At 35.4% G+C, this 22,772-nt stretch overlaps 1 protein-coding gene across 2 annotated transcripts in view; it reads left to right on the forward strand.

Annotated features, from left to right (window-relative positions):
* DTNB (dystrobrevin beta) overlaps positions 1-22,772 on the forward strand; it is a 332,957-nt gene that overhangs the window by 110,915 nt on the left and 199,270 nt on the right. The window contains exons 6-8 of one of the 2 annotated variants that reach the window (XM_044663758.1): positions 2,187-2,341; positions 14,772-14,877; positions 18,546-18,712. In XM_044663758.1, the coding sequence (XP_044519693.1) occupies positions 2,187-2,341; positions 14,772-14,877; positions 18,546-18,712 (428 nt within the window). Of the gene's footprint in view, positions 1-2,185; positions 2,342-14,771; positions 14,878-18,545; positions 18,713-22,772 lie in introns of those variants that run through there. The other variant, XM_044663759.1, reaches the window with a different exon arrangement.

Here is a 22,772-nt window from a genome sequence, read left to right on the forward strand (position 1 = left end):
GAGGGACCAGGTTCAGGTTAGTGCTAGTTCTGAGGCTCTGGGATCCTAGACTTAGTGTATTCCTAGGCATCAACTATAGTGATCATCTCAGCCTATCTTTTTTTTTTTTTAAACCCTTACCTTCTGCCTTAGAATCAGTATTCTGTATTTCTGTATTGATGGTAAGAATGGCTGGCTAGGCAATAGGAGTTAAGTGACTTGCCCAGGGCTACACAGCTAAGCCACATTTGAGCCTAGGACCTCCCATCTAGGCCTGACTCTCAATCCACTGAGCCACCCAGCTGCCCCCTATCTCAGGCTATCTCTGTTTTTTTGTCTGGAATCTGTCTTTGTGTTTCTCTTCTTGATACTTCCTGTATATTCTTCATGCAGTGACTGTGTTTGACAAATAGATTTGGAAAAAGCTGATTACTTTTTTTTTTAAACCCTTGTACTTCGGTGTATTGTCTCATAGGTGGAAGATTGGTAAGGGTGGGCAATGGGGGTCAAGTGACTTGCCCAGGGTCACACAGCTGGGAAGTGGCTGAGGCCGGGTTTGAACCTAGGACCTCCTGTCTCTAGGCCTGACTCTCACTCCACTGAGCTACCCAGCTGCCCAAAAGCTGATTACTTTTTAGCATTTTAAGAATGTTGATAGGCTGGGTGGTATTGAGAGGAGGATAACCAATAAGGTAAAAGGTGTTGAGATCATGTTTTAGGAGGATTATTTTAAAGGCAGTAAGAACATTTAACCTTTAAAAAACTTTCTTACTTTTCATCTAGCTCACTTTAAGTCATCTTTATTATGCTTGTTTAACTTACAAATTTGTACATCTGTGATACATTGAACTTACTGTTGGTATGAGTATAGTCCCTGAACTCCTGTTCATTCAGTGAAGACATGGTTTCTAAACCCATGGTTATTCTTCCTCCATTTCCTCACCCTAACCCCAGTGTTTTTTTTTTTCTAAATCCCTACCTTCTATCTTAGAATTGATCATTACCAATTCCAAGGCAGAAGAGCAGTAGGGGCTAGACAATTGGAATTAAGTGACTTGCCCAGGGTCACATAGCTAGGAGGTGTCTAAGGCCAGATTTGAACCCAGTCCTTTTTATTTCAGGTCTGGTACTCTATCCATTGTACTATCTAGCTGCTCCTAACCCCAGTGTTTCTGATAACAATTCTCTATTACCTTTATATGGGAAAGGATTAACTAGCTGGAATCAGAGAGATCTTTGTTTCCAAATAGAAGATAAAACAAATTTAGTAGAAAAATTTTACCTATCTGGTTATCTTTATTTAGAAGTGTCCAGAGAGAGGAGAAAGGAATGGAATAAGCATTTTTAGAGCATCTACTATGTATCAGGCACCATACCAAGCACTTTTTTTAAAACAAATTTTATCTCACTTGATCCTGACAACAACCCTGTGAAGTATATCCTATTATTATGCACATTTTATAATTGAGGAAACTGAGGCAAATAGAGGTTAAGTGACTTTTATAGTCACATAGCTAGTAAGCATTTGAGGTTAGATTTGAACTTGGGTCTTCCTGATTTTAAACCCAGTGCTCTATCCACTGCACCACCAGCTGCCTTAGTGTGGACCTTCATACTATCCCTTAAATGGAAGGAATTTGGATTTAAAGTAGTCTCTTTATTCCAGTTTGATGTACACTAAACAGAAAATGGATGTACATTCTCTCTACCCATTAAGTCATATATAGTATATTTCTTTAGGCCATGATTTATCTGTATAAAAAGGAGTTAAAACAGATGATCCAAAAGGACCCTACCAGCTCTGATATTCTGTGAGTTCTATCCCTGATTTATAGGTATTCTAATTCCCTTTGAACACCCTTCACCAATATACTCATACAAGTGTTGATACTTATGGCACTTTCCTGGCGTTCAAATGCACAAAAGCATCTTTTATAAAAGCAAAGAAAGAAGATCAAGGTACATAGAAATAGATGATTCTTCTAAACTCACTCATATTTTATTTGATCAGTGGGAAAAGGGTGAATGTTTAAAACAGAATGGGCTATTAGTTAAGTAACAGCAAGAAAGAATAAAAATCAATTATATCCTTGAACTGAAAATCAGTTATTTTACGGGACATTCAAACTGGAAAGTGTTATTTCTTGGTTTATAGAGGGTTAGTATCGTTATAGTATGACTTCTTTCATTCTGTTTTATGCTTGTAGATATTTTCTCTCAGATGTCAGATTCCAATGGCTTAATGATATTTAATAAGTTTGACCAGTTTCTGAAGGAGGTTTTGAAGCTCCCTACCGCTGTTTTTGAAGGCCCTTCTTTCGGGTACACAGAGCATTCAGTACGAACATGTTTTCCACAACAGGTAAGTACAATTGCTGTTGTATAATATTCTTAGACATTTAGGATTAGAAGGGCCTTGATCCTCCTAACTTTGGGTAGATTTAACTACCCTGTTGCTTCTGAAATATCTAATAGAATATGAAAGTCTTAGGGATGGAGCAAGGGGAATTTGGAAGAACTGAAAAATGCATTTGGGAAAGGGAACCATTTTGCTATCAAGACATTTTTTGTTTGGGCATATTCTGAAAAAATCATGCAATTTATTTTAGCTTATAATGGATAGTGACTTCCATTCCCTCTAGAAGCAACTTTTTAAAGCTTAATCTAAGTTTTACAAATGAGCTGTGATATACAATGGTAGAAGTTCCTCATGTTGATAAAATCACAAATCCTTTGTGTACAAATTTTATTGAAACATCGAATTTTTATATTTAAGGTAAGATATTCATGTATGCCACTAGGCCTTACTCAAAAAATCAACTTAATTAGGAGAAGATTATGTTCACCAATTCTTCTAAAACAGATTCTGATGTTTTAATGAAATAGAAATGAGTTCAATATATGTCAACAAGGTAATACAATAACCAAAAAAGCTAATTTTCTCTTGGGTGGCTGCATTGAGACATAGCATCTAGGACTGGGGATAGGATAGATCTGCTATACTTTGCCCTTGTGGGACCATGTCTAGAATATTGTGTTCAGTTCTTGGCACTACATTTTAAGGATGTTGATAGGCTGGGTGGTATTGAGAGGAGGATAACCAATAAGGTTGAGATCATGTTTTAGGAGGATTATTTTAAAGGCAGTAAGAACATTTAACCTTTAAAAAAAAGACTTGAGAGGGAAGCAATTAATTTTCTTTAAATAAATATTTGAAAAACTTTCATAAAGAAGAAAGATTAGACTTTTTCCTGGCCTCAAAAATATTAACTAGAAGCAGTGGTATTTCTTATAGAAAGACACATTTTGGTAAGGAAAGCTTCTTCAGTATTTGAACTTTCTGAGGCACTTCAGTGTATTTCAAGATATCTATTTAACCTTTCCTGTTTGCAAGTCACTCTGAATTTCTCCTCACTGGTTATTTTTCTTAAATGAAATCAGAATGGTCAATATTCATGTAAGTGATGGGAGGTATTTCTATATAGGATGAACTAGGTGGCACCTTTTTGAGGTTCTTTTCAAGTTTGCTATTCTGTGATACGTGAAATATGGGTTGAATGCCTATCATGTGCAAGGTTGTTTAGGTGTTGGCGGTACAGAGGCCAAAATTATACCATTCCTACCATTAAAGAGCTTACATTCCACTCTGGAGATGGTCTGGGATGCAACATGTACAAAGAAAGATATACCAGCTACAAATATTTCAAAGTGTTTACGTGTGAGAGGAATTAGTTCTGAATTCTCTTTGATCCTAGAGGGTGCAAGGAGCAGTGGGTCAGAGTTTCAGAGAGGCAGATTTTTGGTCCATTTAAGGAAAAACTTTCTAACAGAGCTCTCCAGAGATGGGATAGGCTGTCTTAGAACAGAACTGGTTCCCTACCAGAAGTTTTTAAACAGATGGTCACTTATTGACTCTGTTATAGAATGACCTCTTGTTTAGGTATGTATTTATAGAGATGACCTCTGAAGACCTTTTCAAGTGTAAGATTACGGCTGCTTACTCAAATCATTTCCCTGAAAATTGCAGAATAGAACATTATTATGTAAAATTTCCCACAATATCAATCAAATCCATATTCTGTTCCCACCGTTAGCAAGAGATAAGTAAAGGTAAATACCTTGGGACATGCCAGTTTCCACTTCATCGTTGCTCTCTTGTTCATGGAACATGTCTCTTCTTGCCTGTGCCTACCCTAAAACTGACTTCCCAAGGCCTTTCTTACAGTCCATGGCAACACTACCTGCCATGAGATCAGGAACTTGGATGGCTTTTGTCCTAATTATCCTACCTTCCACAGTGGACCTCTCCCTATCCACTGAAACCTTTTCAGTCTTTTTATGCATTACTTCCCTCCATGTACTCCTTTGTTTCAGTTATCCTGGTCTGTTTGCTATTTCTCACACACAGAGTACTCCATTTCACATTTCCTAATCCTTTCATTGGCTGTGCTGCATTCCTGTCACACTGCCTTGTTTTTTGTCATGTCTCTTCTCCATCAAGTCTCTAACTCCTGCCCTGGAACTTGACTGTTTGTTGAGAATTCCTTAAGACTAGCTGATCCTAGGTATCTAACCATGCAATATTCTTTTATTCTTCTCTGACTCAAGCAGATCTCAATTGGTTGTCCTGTTCACTCTGAGACTTGAACTGATTATTGAGCGCCCACTACATCTAGTTGGCCCCAGGTATTCAACAGCTTTATCTTCTTTCTATGTCACATTGCTTCCTCTTGTCTATACTCCCAGCCTCATCTCCAGCTCCTAGCCTGGGGTCAATGATAATTGGTGAATCTAGATGGCTCCAGGTACCCAACGACATCATCTCCCTGCTATGGTCCCCTCCATCTCATTACCCATCTTCCACTTTTAGCTCAAGGAACAATGGTCAAGTCAATATTACATTTGTTTCTGGAAAGAGACCCCTCCCTTTGATTGGAGAGGGTGGAGATGGAGAGCTCTGAGAATCCATTTAAAGAGGGTGCCCAGGCCAGTCATCTTTTCATTGTCTACTCAGATATACCCTTCTCGACCCTGCCATTATGCCTTTGCACTGGATACCTTCCCTTCCCCTTCCCCCCTTTCAACTTTCTTTTAAGTATTGTCTTCCTCCATTTTTTCTTTTGTATTCCCAGTCTTTAGTATAGTGCCTGGCACATAAGAAGTGTTTTATAAATGTTTATTGACTGGTTTAATTGCTTTATCACTCCACTCATCATTCCTATAACTTAACTCTTATCTGACTTATCACTATCCTTTATGTCTTGACATCTCTTAGAATGTAAGCTCCTTGAAGGCAGAGACTATCTCTTTTTTGTATCCTCTGTACTTAGCACTATGCCTGGTACATAGTAACTGGTTAATAAATATTTTTCATTCACTCATTTGTTCATCAGAATTTTACTTTCATTAGCTGATATGTTTGTAACCTATGTAAATTATCATTGATAATTCTATTTTATGATGAGTTCCTCTACCTAACTTTACTAGAATTATGAGACTGTAGCTCTGAAATGGTGTTTACTCTTAATTCTAAGGAGACACAATTATTAAATTTGTAAATGAAGTTACATAGTGTTGTATACAAAATAATCATTAAACTCTTATTTTTTTTCCACTTAGCAAACTGGTAAAGCCATTTTTCTAGCCAATACTTACAGCATATGGAAGTATTTCCACATTGGAAGTTATTTTGAGAAGACATTATTTACAAATATTGTCAAATAAAATATGCATTTCCAAATGCTGCTAGGTTCTAGACTGAACGTACCTACGCATATAAGAAAAAGCCTGTGCTCATGTAAAAAATCTTTCATATTTATAAGAGAGAATGATGATGAAGAAAATAGAAACATGTCTCTGGCATTCTCGATCCAAATTTCCTCCTGGGGTTGATTTTATAATAGCATTATCAAAATGGGTTTCCCATTAAATACGCTTAAGCACACAAATATTATTAATAGTTGCTCAAAAGATTCTCAGTGGCTTCATAAATGAGATAAAATAAGATTTTTTAAAAATTTACTAAAGATTTTCAGGAAAAAATACCTTCAAGAATATCATTGTTAATAGCCAAAAATACATTTATTGCTGGAGTGCTGGATCTTTATCAAGATCACTGTACTTCCTGCCCAGTAAACTTTCTTTGAGCAGGCTCCCTTTTTTTAAGGAACATGTGATATACATTAATAAAATCCATTCCAAGGAGAATGAATAAAGAGTAGCTTCTTTAATTATACATAAATGTACAAATTTTGCAGAATGAAGGAATTAGAAACCATTTCCTTGTTTCAAACTAATCTGCGGTTTTTCTCATCACTCTGAAGATTAGTTCTTTTTATTTTTAATTTTTTTTTGCTTTCTGCAAGCTCTTCTTTTTGTTGTTCTTTTTGTAACCCATGTTTAAGTTATTGTTTAACTTAATTATTTTTATTGGTACATATCTCTCATTACCTCTTACAATGTTTCTTTTCAGTATACTTTGTTTTTGGTATTTGAATTCTTTCAGTTCCTCCATGCTGTCTCAAAAAATATTTTAGTACTTTTCTTTGATCAATTTTAGTTGTAGCTGATTTTTACTAGTGTGATTTGAATTATTTTTCTTCTCTTGCTTGTTTTCTGTTGTTTCTTGAGGAGTATAGGAGAAACTTTGCTTTCTTCAAACCTCTTATTCTGCCATCTTAACTGGAAATCATTTGCCCAATGCACACATACCACATACGCACAAAGGAAGTGCTCTAGGTTGTCCATTTAACTGTTTGTCATAATCTGGATGCTAGATCTTTATCCACAGTGTTTTTCTTGGGTGGGTGGTTAAAACAAACATTGCGTCTTATTCAGAAAGTTCCATAGTTTTCCTGAACTTTATGTAACCAATTAGCATATGTCTAGGACAAACAGAAGCATCCAGATCTTCTCATCTGTGATGTCTTCATTAATTCAGATTATACTGGATTTTCTCCATGACACTGCCAAACATATTAGACACTTTCTCCTGTTTTTTGTCTCATCTGTTATCAATATGCAAGAAACATAATTGACTTTTGTATTTTAATCCAATTCATCATATATGTATTTTTTATTAAATGTTGAAGCATCTCTTTAATGAGTGAACCTGTTTTTGTTTAGAACCTTGAGTCCTTCATACCCTTTCTCATAGAGACCACTGGTTTCTTGTTAAGAAGACAAAAAGCATTTCTTTGGAAAGAATTTCTATCCACAGAATTGCTCTTATAAAATAATGAGACTTTTTTCTCAAGCTTTTCCCTACCCACATTTTATGCTAACTGTGAAACTATGAAATTCCATAATGGTAAAACAGAAGCATGTAACTTCATTTAGTATTATTTTAGTTATAAACCAAAGAGGTCAATGTTTATAGTTGCACATTGCCTGGAAGATGTCTTGCTGAAAACAACAACTTCTTTTAGTCTGATCACTATTAAACAAAAGAAATACCTTTCTAAGAACCAACACAAAGAGGCAAAAAACAGAGGCCCTATTCACAAATTACATGTTGGACTAGGCATGGAGAAAGGCACTCAATTTCTTTGGAGAAAGAAGGGATAAGACCATCCTTCCCTTGGAGGATGCTTACTGCAACATCCTTACCTCCAGAGAAAGAAAGGGGGCAAATTCTCTGGTTAGTGCCCTGTTGGGAAGCAGTTTCAGTTTCGTTTCAGTAGCCAATACCTGTGCATGCTCCAAATCAGGAAGCTGTGTTCTTCCACTGCAAATCATCCCACTTTTCTGAAAGCATGTTTCCCCAGCTTTTTCCACTTGTATTGGTAACAGGCAATTTATGCTGTGGCTGCTCTGAGTGTGAGGCTCCCATTTTTCAGGTCTCCTTTACATATCTGTCTACCAATGCAGATCAGCACTTCTCTGAAACTCTTATCCTTAGAAGTTTGGTTTTTGTTCTTAGTATCTTTCTTTAACACAAATACAGGGTGAATACCTGGTGAAATGTCTTTGTAGGTAGAGAGATATTCTCTAACAGTGGACCAGAATTGGGAATCCAGCTTTGAATTGGAAAGAAAGTTTCTTAGTCATTTTCTTTCTTTTTGGCTAAAATTGCCTTAGATATTTCACTACATACTCATACTATCTGCAAATGAACTCAAGGAAAGATTTGGTAACTAAAAATTTTTGTGAGAAATAAAATTGTTGTTGTTCAGTCATTCTAGTTGTGTCTGACTCTTAACGATCCCATTTGGGGATTTTCTTGGCAAAAATATTTGAGTGGTTTTCTATTTCCTTTTCCAGCTCATTTTACAGATAGAAACTGAAGCAAACAGGCTTAAGTAATTTGCCCAGGATACAGCTAATAACTGTCAGAGACCAGACCTGAGTCCTGACTTTAGGGCCAGGGCTCTCTCCACTGCCCCACCTAAATGCCCTGTGAAGTAAAATTAGTGCTGTAAGGGGTTTGAGGTGGACCCCTGGGGTTCAGGATGGGTATCCTTTATAAGAATGCAAGACCCCAAAACTTAGCTTAAAAATAAAAAGAGAAATTTACTAATTTAGAAAGTAATGTTGAATGGTTGGGAGGCAGGTTCAAATGTGTAGGCTGCCTTCTCAAAGGCATAAATTTTGGGGGTTTTATACTTTATTTATAGCAGGTGGTATGTGACTCAAGGAGAGTATGACAGGCAAATGTTGGGCAGGGGGAGAGGGGTTGGTCACCTTACACTTAAGAGTGGTGTCTTATGTCCAAAAGACATAGTGCATAGCTTAGGGGACAGGTAGATGTCCTAGATTCCAACCCAATGATAATTGGAGCATAACCAGAATAAGTATATCTATGTCCATCTTGAAACCTAGGGGAGACTCCAAGGAGGATAATTCTCTCAAGGATCTTTCTCTTTGATGTCCAGGGTCTTATCAGGAGTCTTTGATGTTTTAGGGTTAGTATTCACAAGAATGCAAGGAAGCAAAGGAAATTTCCAGCTTACAGTTTGGCCAGAAGCACTTTTATAATTTGGGGGTACAACATCCCATGTCATTTTGACAGTAAAAATACAGCAGCAGAGTATTAAACAGGTAGCCCTTGAATAGAGGATTGGACCTGGAATTAAGACTTGCATTTGAACTCTAAATTTCAAAAAATCATAAAGGAAAACTGCCCAATCTGTTAGAACCAGAAGGCAAAATGAAGACAGATTTAATGGCCTCCTAAAAGAACTCCAAAATAAAAAGTTCCTGAAATTTCATGGCCAAAATCAAGTGTGTTCTTTACCAAACGAAAAATGCCACATGCATTCAAAAAGAAGCAGTTTAAATACCAAAAAACCTTACCAAGGATTACACAAGAATTGGCAGTTTCTACTATAAATGAACTTCTTTTATAAAGGAGATCTTCAATACAGCATTTAGAAAGGCAGAGGCTTACAACTGAGAATTAACTACCCTGCAGTTTTGAACATACTTTTACATGGAGGGAAAAATTGACCTTTAATGAAACAGAGAACTTTAAAGGGTTTCTGATGAAAAGACTAGATCTGTGTAAAAACTGAAATGTAAACATGAATAAAGAGAAATCTAGAAAAGTAAATTTATTTGAACAGTTTTGAAGGGGTACATGATGTAGTGCTAGCGTTCTCATAGGAGAAGAAACACATTTTTCTTCTGAACCTTAATGTCTTCTAAGTATACCAAGGGAGTTAAATAAATAGAAAAAAACAGATTTTGCACATATTAGATGTCCATTTCTTGGAAAATGTGTCAACAAAATTTGGTACTTGAATTTAATGGAATATTATTGCACAGTAAGAAATGTGAGTGTGAAGACTGCAGAGCAGTATTAGGAGACCCCTAAGAATGATGGCCAAGTCAGGCAGAACATAAAAACAATGTGTACAGTGCCACCATGGTTTAAGTGGGAAGAACAGTAATAATAAAAAAATCAGCTGAATGCTTTGCAAATATAACATTTAAGCTTGCTCAAAAGTAGGAAGAGGAAAGTATTTATTTTCCATTCTTAATTTGCTGAAGTGGGAGGTGACGGGTAAGGAGCACTATGTATATACTGTCAGATTCATTTGATATGTCAGTTTGCTCAGACTTTTTTCTCTTAAATTTTTATGTTGTATTACAAGATACGGCTCTCTGGGGGGATAAAGGAGAGGTAAACACACAGTAAATATAGTATACATATATGTATATTTAAAAATGAAGATAATATTTCAAGTATATAGCAATAATTTCTTTTTTTGTTACATTACAGTACCCAGTTAACTCCTTCCCTCTGCTACCCACATTTCAGAAAGCATTATTTGACAAAAAACAAGATAGAAAACATATCTATCAGGTCTTTGGAGGTGAACATATACAAGTTATTCTTCAAACAATATTTTGGTTACTGTATATAAAGGTCTTTTGGTTATGCTCATTACACTTCACAATTTCATGTGGCAGCTCAATTTCTTATTTTTTAAATATTTTAAATTCCCTCAGGAAGTATTCCTATAAATAATATTATTGGATAGGCAGAATCTCTGATCTCTAGCATTTGACTGAAGAAGATGTTAACATTTTCCCTTATGTAAAACATTTTCAATCTCTATAAATTGTGTGGGGTACCCTGGGCCATTTATAGCTATGCACAACAAGCATTCATAAACTAGCATATGACAGTCATAAATAATTAGATTTAGTATAAACTTACTACATACATAGAACTTATGAATATATTAACAGACAGCTTCATATCAAAGTTGCATAGTTATCTGACAGTAGATCACATGCAGAAATATTCATGCATATATAGCAAAGTTATATAATAACATAGAAGCCTTCTATAAACCACATATGTTATATACAACATACATATTACATGCGACCATGGATGGCTATCGATTGGCTATATTTGTTAACTTTTCCCTTTGCTTCTGAAGTATCTTAAGTCAACCTTGTCATTGTCAGAGTTGTAGAAACCCTATAGTGCCCAACTTTAGTTCTGTATCTCTTATTCTTACATTTTCCTTCCCCTTGTTCTTCCTTCTCTTCCATGCTGGTTTCCCCAGCTTCCTTTCAGGACCCCTACCTTAGAGAGGTCTCTACACACCATTGGGACAGGCAGATTGCTTCCATCTCCAGTGACATATGGGATCAAGTAGGAGGAGAGAAACTCCTCCTGTCTGAGATAGTAAAAGTAATCTGTGTGATTCTAAGATATAGACCCTCTATGGTTAGTGGAAAGAAAGCTTTTGACCCCAAGGCAGGAGGCCTATGGGATAATTTAGGCAACAATTGAAGTGCTGGGAGTCCCATCCCAATAATGAGTCTGAGAGCAGCAATCCAAAATGCAAAGGGACTTTATTGTCTAGCTTAAGCTAAGAGCCTCACATCATAAGGCTGATGTGAGACCTTGAGCTGTGCCAAGCTGAGTTTTTAAAGGATAGTAGGCAGCAGGGGACAAGATAGGGGAATGTCTGCAAGGTAGGAGTTCCTGTAGATAAGGCTATTTTATTATGCAAGGGTTAGGTTCTGGAGATCAAAGGTCTGCAGGTTTGAAATTCCTGTAGACAAGCCTGTTTCACTATAATGTTATACAGAAGTCTGGATTTTTAATCCTGACCCTCTAGGTTCCACATTCCCCACTTCTGGGTTGGATCATAAAGAAATCCTTCTTAAATGTCTGTGTCATTACAGATGGAAGATGTAGGGGAGATAGTCTGGTATTGCTGCTGAACGGTGTTGATATGATCTTTGACAAAGGTCATTAGTCTGTTTAGGATGCAGGGGCCAATAGTGAGAAGGAGAAGAAGGGTCACCAAGGGCCCCAGCATGGTAGAAATTAGGGTCTCATTGTTCCACCTTAGTTCCCCCTCAACTAGTAATTGAGTCAAATCTTTGACTTGGTGTCAGGTAAGGGTACATAGTGGGAACAAAGGAATTTTCCTGACTATAGTTTGCCTGAAAAACTTTTTCACTGTGGGGGGTGTAATGTTCTATGCTGTCTCCAGGGTACAATGTCCCACAACATCCCATGCCGTCTCCCTCCTCCTCCAAATATCTAAGGAAAGAGGGCCGATTGTTTCAATATTCTGTAGCTTCTTCAAGCTGATAAGGGGTGTAGAATCCCTGAGAGGAGGAAGAGGAGCTGTGGGCACAGGGTCTTCAGGGGCATCTCTGCATCAAATGCCAGGGTCCTGAAGGCTGGGAGACCAGAGACTGTTTCCCTAGACTGGCAGACAGGTCACAAGGGGGAGCGTCTGTCCCTAAGGCAGAAGTATGGAACCCAGGACTGGGACAAAAACTAGAACACCGGATATAAAGAGAGAAAATTAGCACAATAGGAACTGATATTAAACATTAACATTTGGGTATCTTAGCCAACAGATTTTATCTCCAGAAATCATCCTCTGTCAGGAATTGATCCTTTTAGGAAATTTGATTCCTAAGTTGTTTGCAGAGATGGTATGTGATGTTTCTGCTAAAGCATATCCTTTTGCAAAGGTCACATTAATATGGCATCTATAAATACTTGAATAACAGTATTTTACAGATAAATTTCTTCATCCCAGATTCTGGAGGAAATCCAGAAAGCTTTGGGTCATATTTCCAAGCTCAAGATTCAAACTTCAGTTATGGTAAATTAAGGCTGCAGATACAAGTCTTTTATTACTAAACTTCACCTACTTCTCAAAGTATGTTCCCTAACAATTTGATAATTTTCAATTATTAACCTAATAGGTTGTTTGGGGAGATGGAAACATTAATTTTACAATTTGCATTAAGTGCTGATTATGGGAACTTGCTCCAAAAAAGAAGGCAGAGAGGGAAAGCATTTCCTCACGTCCCAAGGGACACTTAGTGAGGGGGATCCATGTACAGGCCAAAGCTGACACTGGCTCATGCCATTGTTGTGTCACTCAAGGATTAGTAGCCTAGATGGTCAGAAGAAGTCCAGTCCAGTCCAGGTTGAGCCCTAGAATTGCCTCTCTATCCCTCACAAACATTCTCTGTCTTTTGTGCTAATCACCACTGGATCCCAGAAGCCTTCTCCTTCCTTAAAAGACAAATCTTACCCATTACAGCTCAGAGAAATTCTGCTAAGCAGTAGTCTGGAAACAATTTCCATACCCTCAAACAAGCCTTTCACATCCCTACCAGGCTGATAACTCAGTTATTCTTACATATTTTGGCAATAATTAACATATTACACTTTAGTCACAAAACCTGAATTAAGGAACAGTAGTGCTGGATTAAGTAGTTCCACAGTAAATATAAATCAGGGGTGAATCATCTCCTGGACCTAGGCCATCTGAAGGACTAAGACAAGGCCGTACAGGAATCTCTTCAGGGTAACTTTCCAGAGAAATTCCAGAATCATTTGTGATTTTCCCAACACCACATACATCAATTTCAGAAATTATCTCTAGGTCAAGGATCCAGTTATAAGAGTAGAACATCTATCTATTCTCTTTCACCTCCCTATCTGTTCTCTTTCATCTCTCCTTCTCTCTCTTTCTCCCTCTCTCTTTCTCCCTCAAAACCCTCTGCTTAAAAAGCAGAACACAACTTCCATTCACCCATCACAAATCTGCATACTCAAGATATTAGATCAAGTCTCTTTTTCTTCTGTATTCAAACACAACATACGTCTTCACTTTCTCTGACTCTGTTACCATCATGAAAATAAATATACCATTTGGTATCCCTTAAGTGCTAATCATTAACTCCCAAGATTTGAGACACTGTACCTTTAGCATAGGGCTTATCAAGTATAAGTTTCAGTTCAGAGTACAAATTGGTAAACTGAGGTAACCACTGAGGATTGAACAAAACCTATGGTATAGTCAGGTTTACAATGAACTTTTGCTTACATTAAAACAATACTTAAAGCACATGTTTTAGCAACAATTCACATAAAAGTCATATTTAAAAGGAATATAAAGCATGTAGTACTACAGGGTCTATCTCCAATTATAAGATTTGAAAACTTTTAAGCACTGTAAACCTTAAAGCAAGCCTTTTGACAAGCAGGCTGCTTATCTATTTTCAAGACCAAGAAGTCAAATGTAATAATAAAGTTAGTCAATTTTAATACACTGAGATAAAAACCATTTATGATCATTTTAAACCAAAAAAGCCCCATTTTTGATGAATTTAAACACTTAAACCTATTTTTAAAACCTCTTATGATGGAAAATAGATAAGGATGGAAATCAGTCTTCTTGAGACTGTACTGCTAAAAAAAAAACCTGTTTTACAAGATATCCATGACTTTTCTATCAACTTTTACTTGTTTGAATATCTCCTTAAAACCTCTGAAGGTATAAGTACAAAGAACGAGTAATTTTGACTCACAATGAGCTTAACATTTTCTAACCTTGGTCTGGCATGGTCACTAACTTGCAAAAATTTCCTCTGTATGACTTTCCACTTCTATAAAATGAAGGTGAAAATGTGTGACCTTTGTTTTTAATAGAATTATTGTGAGGATCAAATGAAATATTAAAATATATGTATACATATACACATGCAGATACATATTGGCATATACCACATATATGTACACACGTGCATGTATATATGCCTATATCTGGCAAATTTTGTTTTTGTTATTGTAATTCCACATGTAGTTAAGATTTGAATTGTTCTAATTAAATCTTAAGATTTAAGTTCTTTTTTAAGGCAGTTCAAATCTTAACTACAGTAAGTTTTTAGTAAATGTTTATTAAATTAGATTAAGTTTTTTTAATTAGATTAAAATTTTGTAGGAGAAATATTTTGGAAAGAAAAAAATATCCTTTCTGTTAAGGAAAGTGTTTTCTGTTTTTTTTTTACAGAAAAAGATAATGCTAAATATGTTTTTAGACACATTGATGGCTGATCCTCCTCCCCAGTGCCTTGTCTGGCTACCTCTCATGCATAGACTTGCCCATGTTGAAAATGGTAAGTATAATATTTCCAAAATATGTTGTTTCTTAATGTTTTAAGACCTTAGAATCGTGGATAAAATGCTGAATATATAGTTAGGCTGTCTGTGGTTCAGATCCCACCTCAGAAACTTAGTAGCTATGTAAGCCTGGGTAAATAATTTAATCTCTTGGTTCTTCATTTATATGAGAGTATTAGACTGGATGGTTTTAAAGGTTTAGAACTGTAAAAGAGAATTCTAAGTCAATATTTTCCCCTGTATTTCTTTCTCCAAATCCCTTTCAAGAGGTCATGCTTTGTAATAAAGAAAAAAAGAAGAAAAAAAAAGTCCAGTAAAATTAACAAATGTACTAAAAAAGTTTGATGTTATATGCAGTGCTCCACAGTGTTCCATATCAAGGGCCCTCTACCTCCACAAAAAAGTGAAGTGATGCTCATTTTCAGACCTCTGATTTAGGGCCAAGTTTGATTATTATAATTTCAAAACACTGAGCTTCAGTCATTTTGTTGATGTCCATAACATTTATATTACTGTGATCATTATGAGTCATTTTCCTCATTTTGGTAACTGCACTTTGAGATAATTCATATATGACTTTCCATGCTTTTTTGTATTCTTTATGATAACTATTTCATAACACTAAGTTATATTCCATATTCCATTAGTTTTATAATCTACAATTTGTTTAACTAATACTCACAATGGACCTTTATTTTATTTCTAAGTATAAACAGAGCTACTATAAATGTTTTGGTATGTAAGGGAGAACTTTATTTTTTTTTTTTGCTAACCTTCCTAGGATACATTTCTAACACTGTGAAGGCCAGATTAAAGGATGTGATTAAATGAGATAATACTTGTAAAGTGCTTATCACAGTGCCTGGCACATTGTAGGCACTATCTAGATATTATTATTGTATCATTATTATTGCATGAATATTGTAGTCACTTTCTGTATAGTTCAAAATTTCTTTTTTGGGGGGTTGGACCAATTCATTGTTCTACCAACTGTGTGAAGTGAGAAATTAATGTATTATTAATAGTTATTAATATCTAAGTTAGTAAAAGCTGGTCTGTTTCCCCCAACCCCCACCCCCTAAATCTATCTCTCCCTGACAAAAACCTTAGAGCTTTTAAGTGTTTGGGGTTGGGTCCTTTGTAGTTTTTTTGGGAACTTGCCTGGGGCAGGTGTCCCAGACTGATCTGTTCCTGAAAGCACCCCATGATCAAATCTTGAGTACCCTTTTGTCTTAGAAGTCTTTCCCAGGTTGTCAAGCCCAATGACCAGAATGATCCTCACATCAGCCTTTCCCAGATAATCTAGTCCTGGACTCCTCCTCTCTTTGTATAATATTCCTGTCCTTTATTTCTGGATTAAAACCTTTGTCTCCAATTCTTGACCATTTCTTTAAAGTGTTAATTTCCTTGAATGTGTCCACTGTAAAGCTATTCAATGTTAAGGAAGGCTTGAATGTTTAAAATAAGTCAATAATAGTGTTTTCCTATAAGTCAAGAGTTTTTCTGTAAGTCAGTCTTGCTCTGGTCAGTAACCTGACACATGGCCACATTTCTCTCTCGATAAATATTTTCCATTTTAAACATGTTTTTTCTTGGTCTTTTTTAATAGTGGTTAAAGAGGGTATGCCTTGTTATTTTCAAGGTCTCCTTAAATTTCCACTTCACATTGGACTCTTACTTTTTTTATAATTTCCCTCACCTACTCTATTTTTCAAGAGATTAATTTCCTTAGAGATAATATAAACTCTAACCATGTGGAGATCGAAATCAATTATAATGCTCTTTAACATTGCTTTGCATATTAGATATATTCTTTAAAAAGTTTGCAAAGCTCAAGTCTATATAACAAATTACACTTTCCTGTTGTCTTCTATGGTATATACTTAGAGATGTGATTGAACTAGAAAAAAATTTATACTAGCAATTAAATGTTTAATTTAATTCACCTTTATCATGGTGAAGTATATAGCTAAGCATGCAGGTATGTGTTGTATATTATTTTATGTCCTCCCCACCCAGTGAATTTGATGGTACCTCAAACATATTTGAGTTTAAGAGAGAGGTAAGGGGGGGGGTGGGGGGGACACCAACAAAGTGCAGGAATCCTTGAAAACCCCTGGAGGTCTGGACTGAAGTATTTTAACTGAGTAGGTACTACACTGAGTAGAAAGTGCCCTATTCCTGTGTCACTGTGTCCCATGACATGAGGAGAAAGTAACAAGTGCTAGAGTAATGCCCCACACACCCCTACATGCCCTTGTAATTGCCCATGTGATGTTGCATGATATTTTTCTTTATTTTGGTCATGCACACAATTTTCATTTGCTAACTACTTGTAATATATGTGTTTCCAGTCTTCTTTTGGTTTGAGCCACTCACTTATACTCAGTCATAGTATTCCTAGAGGGCAACCATAAATTCATAAATTGAATTTCATTTATTCCTTTCATCTTCAACTACTCTATTCTTATTCTAGCTCTCTGAAGCCTAGATTTTAGCTGACAGAAAAAAAATTTGTATGGGAATAATTTTATCAAATGTAATAGAAGAATCAGGTAGATATTACAAGAATAAATCACTCACTCAAGGGTAGTTATAACCATATATCCTAAAATTGAATTGGCTTCTCATATTTTCCTGACCACAGAAATATTCTTTGGCTTTGAATTTGAATTTATGAATGTGAAATTTTAAGGAGTATTGAAAAGTAAAGAACATTAAACTTTTTTCTTAACTTTAATTCTGTTCCCTATTTTGAATGCTAACAGTTAAATATGTAAAGTTCTTTGTCAAAAGCTAAGCACAAAATCAAGACTCTTGATTGAAATATATGTGAAGATTATTTTACAGAGAGAATGAACAAACCAGAACATGTAATTTTATGTCTTTGAGAGTTTAAAGTACCCCCATATCCTTGATATTTGAATGATGACAGTAGTTTTGGTCTTTTTTCTGCATATGTGAATGTGAATTCTTTTATAAATAATACTTTGTATTTTACATTATAAACAGCTCAAAACAATCAAGTTTATGAAGAGAAGTGAGCTCTCTGTTTTATAGGTGGGGAAAATTAGTGATATAAAAATAATTTAAATCACTTGCCTGAGGTTGCACAGGTACTAACTAGTAGAACAAGAATGAACACTTACAGGGCTTCTGACTCCCAGATTCCATTTTCTATTCACCCAGTAGAGATTTATGTTTTGATTGTTTTATTGGATACATAAGACTGTCAGAGACTTAGAGAGGCCTGGGCCATTGCTAGCTTTTTAGACCCATGGGTATGATGAGAATAATAATAGTTATTATTATTCTTGTCATAAAAATGAAGATACTTTTTGATGGTCATTTTTTCATGTAAAATATATTTTTGAATGCATTAAAAATTAACATATTTTTATGTACAAATATACTAATTATTGTATTGGCTAAAGCATTTAATTTTATTTCAGGGTGTTTCAGATAAGGGAAAATATAAGAGGAGAAAGAAGATTGGGACCAGGGTAGTTGGCTTTCAGTTTAATTTTAGGTTCCATCAATGATTCCTTTTGTTAATATCAGCTCTTCCATTCTGATTTCATTCACTTAAATAAACAATATTTTTCTTTTTCTCTTTTCCCCATTCCCCTTTTCTCCCCACCCTTTTTTACTTCCCTTCTTCAAGTCTTCCATCCTGTGGAGTGTTCATATTGCCGGTGTGAAAGTATGATGGGTTTCCGCTATCGATGCCAGCAGTGCCACAACTACCAGCTCTGCCAAAACTGCTTTTGGCGAGGCCATGCTAATGGCCCTCATAGCAACCAACACCAGATGAAGGAACATTCCTCTTGGGTAACTTTATCTTCTATTTCTGCCTGTGTTCACCAATTTTGAGTCTTTCCTGAATAGATGTCCAGGAGCATTTAGCTTCTAAATAGTCAGATATTGCTAATAGGTTAAAAGGTGGTTGTTGTCTAGTCATTTCAGTTGTGTCTGACTCATCATGCCTCCATATGGAGTTTTCTGGGCAAAGATACTGGAGTGGCTTGCCATTTCCTTTTCTAGTTCATTTGAAGGTTGAGGAATTAAGGGCAAACAGGGTTAGACTTGCCCCAACTCACACATTAATTTCTTTCTGGAGTAGAGAACATGAAGTTTTTTATCTATTAAAAATCGAGTAAGAAAGATAACCCTCAAGATAATTAGACTTCTCCTTTAATTCAGCAAGCATAATTTCCAACTTTGTATAAGCAATAAAACATTTTATAGTGCAAATGCTTGTTAGGTTTTCTGTGTTTCTTGTATAAAGTTGAAATTTTAAAATAAATTAGTTAGATTTTTGCCTTCAGGCAAAGTACTATACCCAGATTTGCATAATTCATGAGATCAAGATTTCAGAGCTCCACTAACAGGAATTCAGTTAACTGGAATATTTTTTTCCCTTCACTTGAATTACAGTTAAATTAATTTAAGAAGAAAAATTCATTAGGCCCAGGGCTATTAGGATAGAATGTTGTATAGATTTTCAAATATGGTCACTTAATCAGATTCTTTTTCTGAATTATTTTTCTTTGTCCCAAGAGAGCATTATTTCTGGAGGGTGAATGGAAAATTATTTTGATATAATGAAGAGAAACATCAATAAGATAATTTTTTAAAATCTAGCTTCAGTTAAAAGAAGGATAAACTAAACCAAACTTCAAGAATAATTTCTATAATCAAAACACTTAGCAAAATGTTCTGTACCTTCTTGCAGCAATAGTAAGTTCAGTCATAGTTTTCTAGATTCTTCAAGGAAGAAAGGTCTTTTTATGCTTTCTTTTTATTTTATTTTGAGGGAATCTGACTTCCATGGTTAAAAACTCCAGTGAGGGATTTCTCTTTATTGATGCAAATGAATAAATGCTCTGTAATTTCCTCTTAGAGAAATGCTTGGGATGTCTGAGAGGTTGTGTGACTATATAATGGTCTTTTAGAAATCACTTAGTGCTATAAGAAATTATGTATAAAATGTAACTGAGTTTCTACAAGATCCTGAATTATCAAGGAAATAGTTTGTTTTGTTTTATGTACTTAAGTTAAGAAAATGAACTCATGTATTTTATTTTTTAAAACTGTGTGAAATTTATTCTGCATTCCCTGGTAAATAACTGCAGTTGATTTATGTAGTATGAATAGAGAAGTGGATTTTCTTCCTTTAAATTTGGTTGTAGTGATACTAATTTTAAAAAAGCCATGTGATATTTTATTCCCACTTTTCCTGTACTATGTAATATTTAAATAATATGCATATTTTAATCAGCAAAAATCCACTTTATTTCACTCCTTACAACTTTGCCAACTCTGCTTTACTAATCAAGAATTAAAGAAAAACAAAACCCTTATAAAAACACATATAGTCAAGCAAAACAAATTTTCTGTATTGGTAATGTTCTAAAAATGTCTCCATCTGCACTCTGAGTCCGTTGCCATTTTAAATATTGTATTCCAAGCTTTCTGTTCCTTTATAGTAGTGACTGTTAGATTGTATGTGATCCTGCATACTTCTGGAGAGAAAGTCTGAGCTAGTCCTCTTACTTGTTGTTTGGGGATATCATATGTTGTGTTATTCCAGGATCCCAGGGACAGCTCAGACTGTAATCTTTCAGTGCTCTCAAAGGGATCTGATCCAGGGCAGAGTGTTATTACTGCCTCTCGGTTCTGAGTCCTGCAAATTCCTGATCTGGATTGGGGTCTAAGCATTATTAGATACAACCCTTATCGCCACCTGGGAAGCTCTGCTGGTTCTAAGTGATATACTTCAGGATTCCCTTTGGTCAATGATTCCTGCCCTGATTATTTTGTAGAATTTAGAGTGAGCTACAAGCTGGAGCTGAGACCCTACTTTGCTCCTGAGTTGTGAGTCACATTGTTGCTGCTTGCTTTGGAACTTTCTCCCCTCTTACCATACTGCCTAAGGCTTTGTACCACTCCACCCCTGAGTGAAGTGTTCCCTGTCAGATCTCTGACCTGGGACCAAGTTGTGGACACATATCAATCAGTGCACCAGCTCTTGTTTTGCTTGAAGAACCTTAGCATAGATCTGAAACCCCTACATCCTTTGTTCTACCTCTTCCTTGCTATGGGGTGCTGCTTCTCTTAGCCAGATCATATGACTATTATCTATAGATCTCTGTTTCTTTCCCTATGCTATCCTGTGCTAGAAAAGTGGCTCACTGACTTTCTCCTGGATTTCCCTATCAGGATTCAATCTAGAGTGTTTTCTAGATTGTTTGGAGAATTTTGGGGGTGGGAGACTTGCTAAACTGCTCAACTATTCAGCCTTCTTGCTTTTATCTCCTTAGAAATATATTTAAATGCACAGTTTTCTACCTCTTCTAAAGGATGCCCTAGCTCTCAATGTTGAAGTTTTTTTTTTTTCAGCTTCATCTTATTTAAGGGTCTGCCTATTTACATGTCATCATTCCTTATTGTCTTTTAGAGTACTTGGCTTATCTAATATGTTTCCTCTAAGAGTTCTCACATTATAGCTACTGGAAATAAAACAGAAGAATTCCCTATGCACTGTGGTTTGGACTGTGTCCATTTAGTTTCTTAAGTTAACCTTTCCTATAAGGTGGTATTTGAATGATAGGTAATATTTTCTTTATTCTTTTATTTATTGGTATTTGCTTTTTGGTGTTTTTGTTGTAATTTAAGTTTAACCCTTTTCATTAATAGTTTCATATCTACTTCTAGTTTAATATTCATGAAAATGAGAAATTTTAAAATAAGATATTTTACAGTTTTGGGTTGTGGTATATATATGTGTGTGAGTGAGATTTATTGTAATTGTATTTGAGTATTGTGTTTAAATTAATATTTATTTTCTTTGTGTCCATGTGAAGTCTTTGGGTATACTCAGGTTTGTACTGAGTTTATATCATGTTTTTAACACTAATGAGTAAAAAATAAATAAATTATGCAGTGGAAAAGTGAGGACCTGTTCTGATTGAAAATATGTCTAACTAGTCTAGAGTCAAGAATCAGCATGCTCACAATTTCTGTTCAGAAAGAATTCACTGGGTCTTTTTAACACAGGTGTTCGTTTTATGTGTTTATGATACATGAACTTGAGAGTTCATCTTTGTTTGTCCCTATGTTATATAGTATGTTGTAGGTTTATGGTGACTCCACTGTTGGCTAGAGTTAGTGTTATAGTGAGAATAACATTGAATCTGGGATAGAAGATCTAGATTCAAGTCTTCGAGCTCTTATTTACTTTGTATGATCTTAAGTGAGTCACTTAACTCCATGACCCTCAGTTTTCTTCTCTAGAAAATGAGGATATTAGACTAGATAAATTAAAATCTTTATTCTAAAATTATAATACTATGATCTATGATCCTAAAATTTTTCATTTATATATTGAAATAAGCTTCTTTTTGCCCAATTGTAATTTTTAAAGAATGAATTTCTTGTTATAGTTTTTCCTAATTCAGTAAAGAAGGTTTTTTGGTAATTTGATAGGTATGGCGCTAAATAAGTAAATTAATTTGGGTAGAATGTTCATTTTTATTATGTTAGCTCGTCCTACCCATGAACAGTTAATGGTTTTCCAATTGTTGAGATCAAGTTTAATTTTTTTGGAAAGTGTTTTGTAGTTGTTATTGTATAATAGCTGTGTTTGTTTTGGTAGATAGATTCGTAAGTATTTTATATTGTCTAGGGTAATTTTAAATGATGTTTCTCTTTCTACCTCTTGCTGCTCTAATGTGTTGGAGATATATAGAAATGCTGATGATTTATGTGCATTTATTTTGTATCCTGCAACTTTGCTAAAGTTGTTGATTATTTCTACCAGCTTCTTAGTTGATTCTCTAGGGTTTTTTAAGTAGACCATCATATCATCTGCAAAGAGTGATAGCTTAGT

This window comes from Gracilinanus agilis, chromosome 2 (genome assembly GCF_016433145.1).
Source record: "Gracilinanus agilis isolate LMUSP501 chromosome 2, AgileGrace, whole genome shotgun sequence".
Lineage (NCBI taxonomy): Eukaryota > Metazoa > Chordata > Mammalia > Didelphimorphia > Didelphidae > Gracilinanus > Gracilinanus agilis.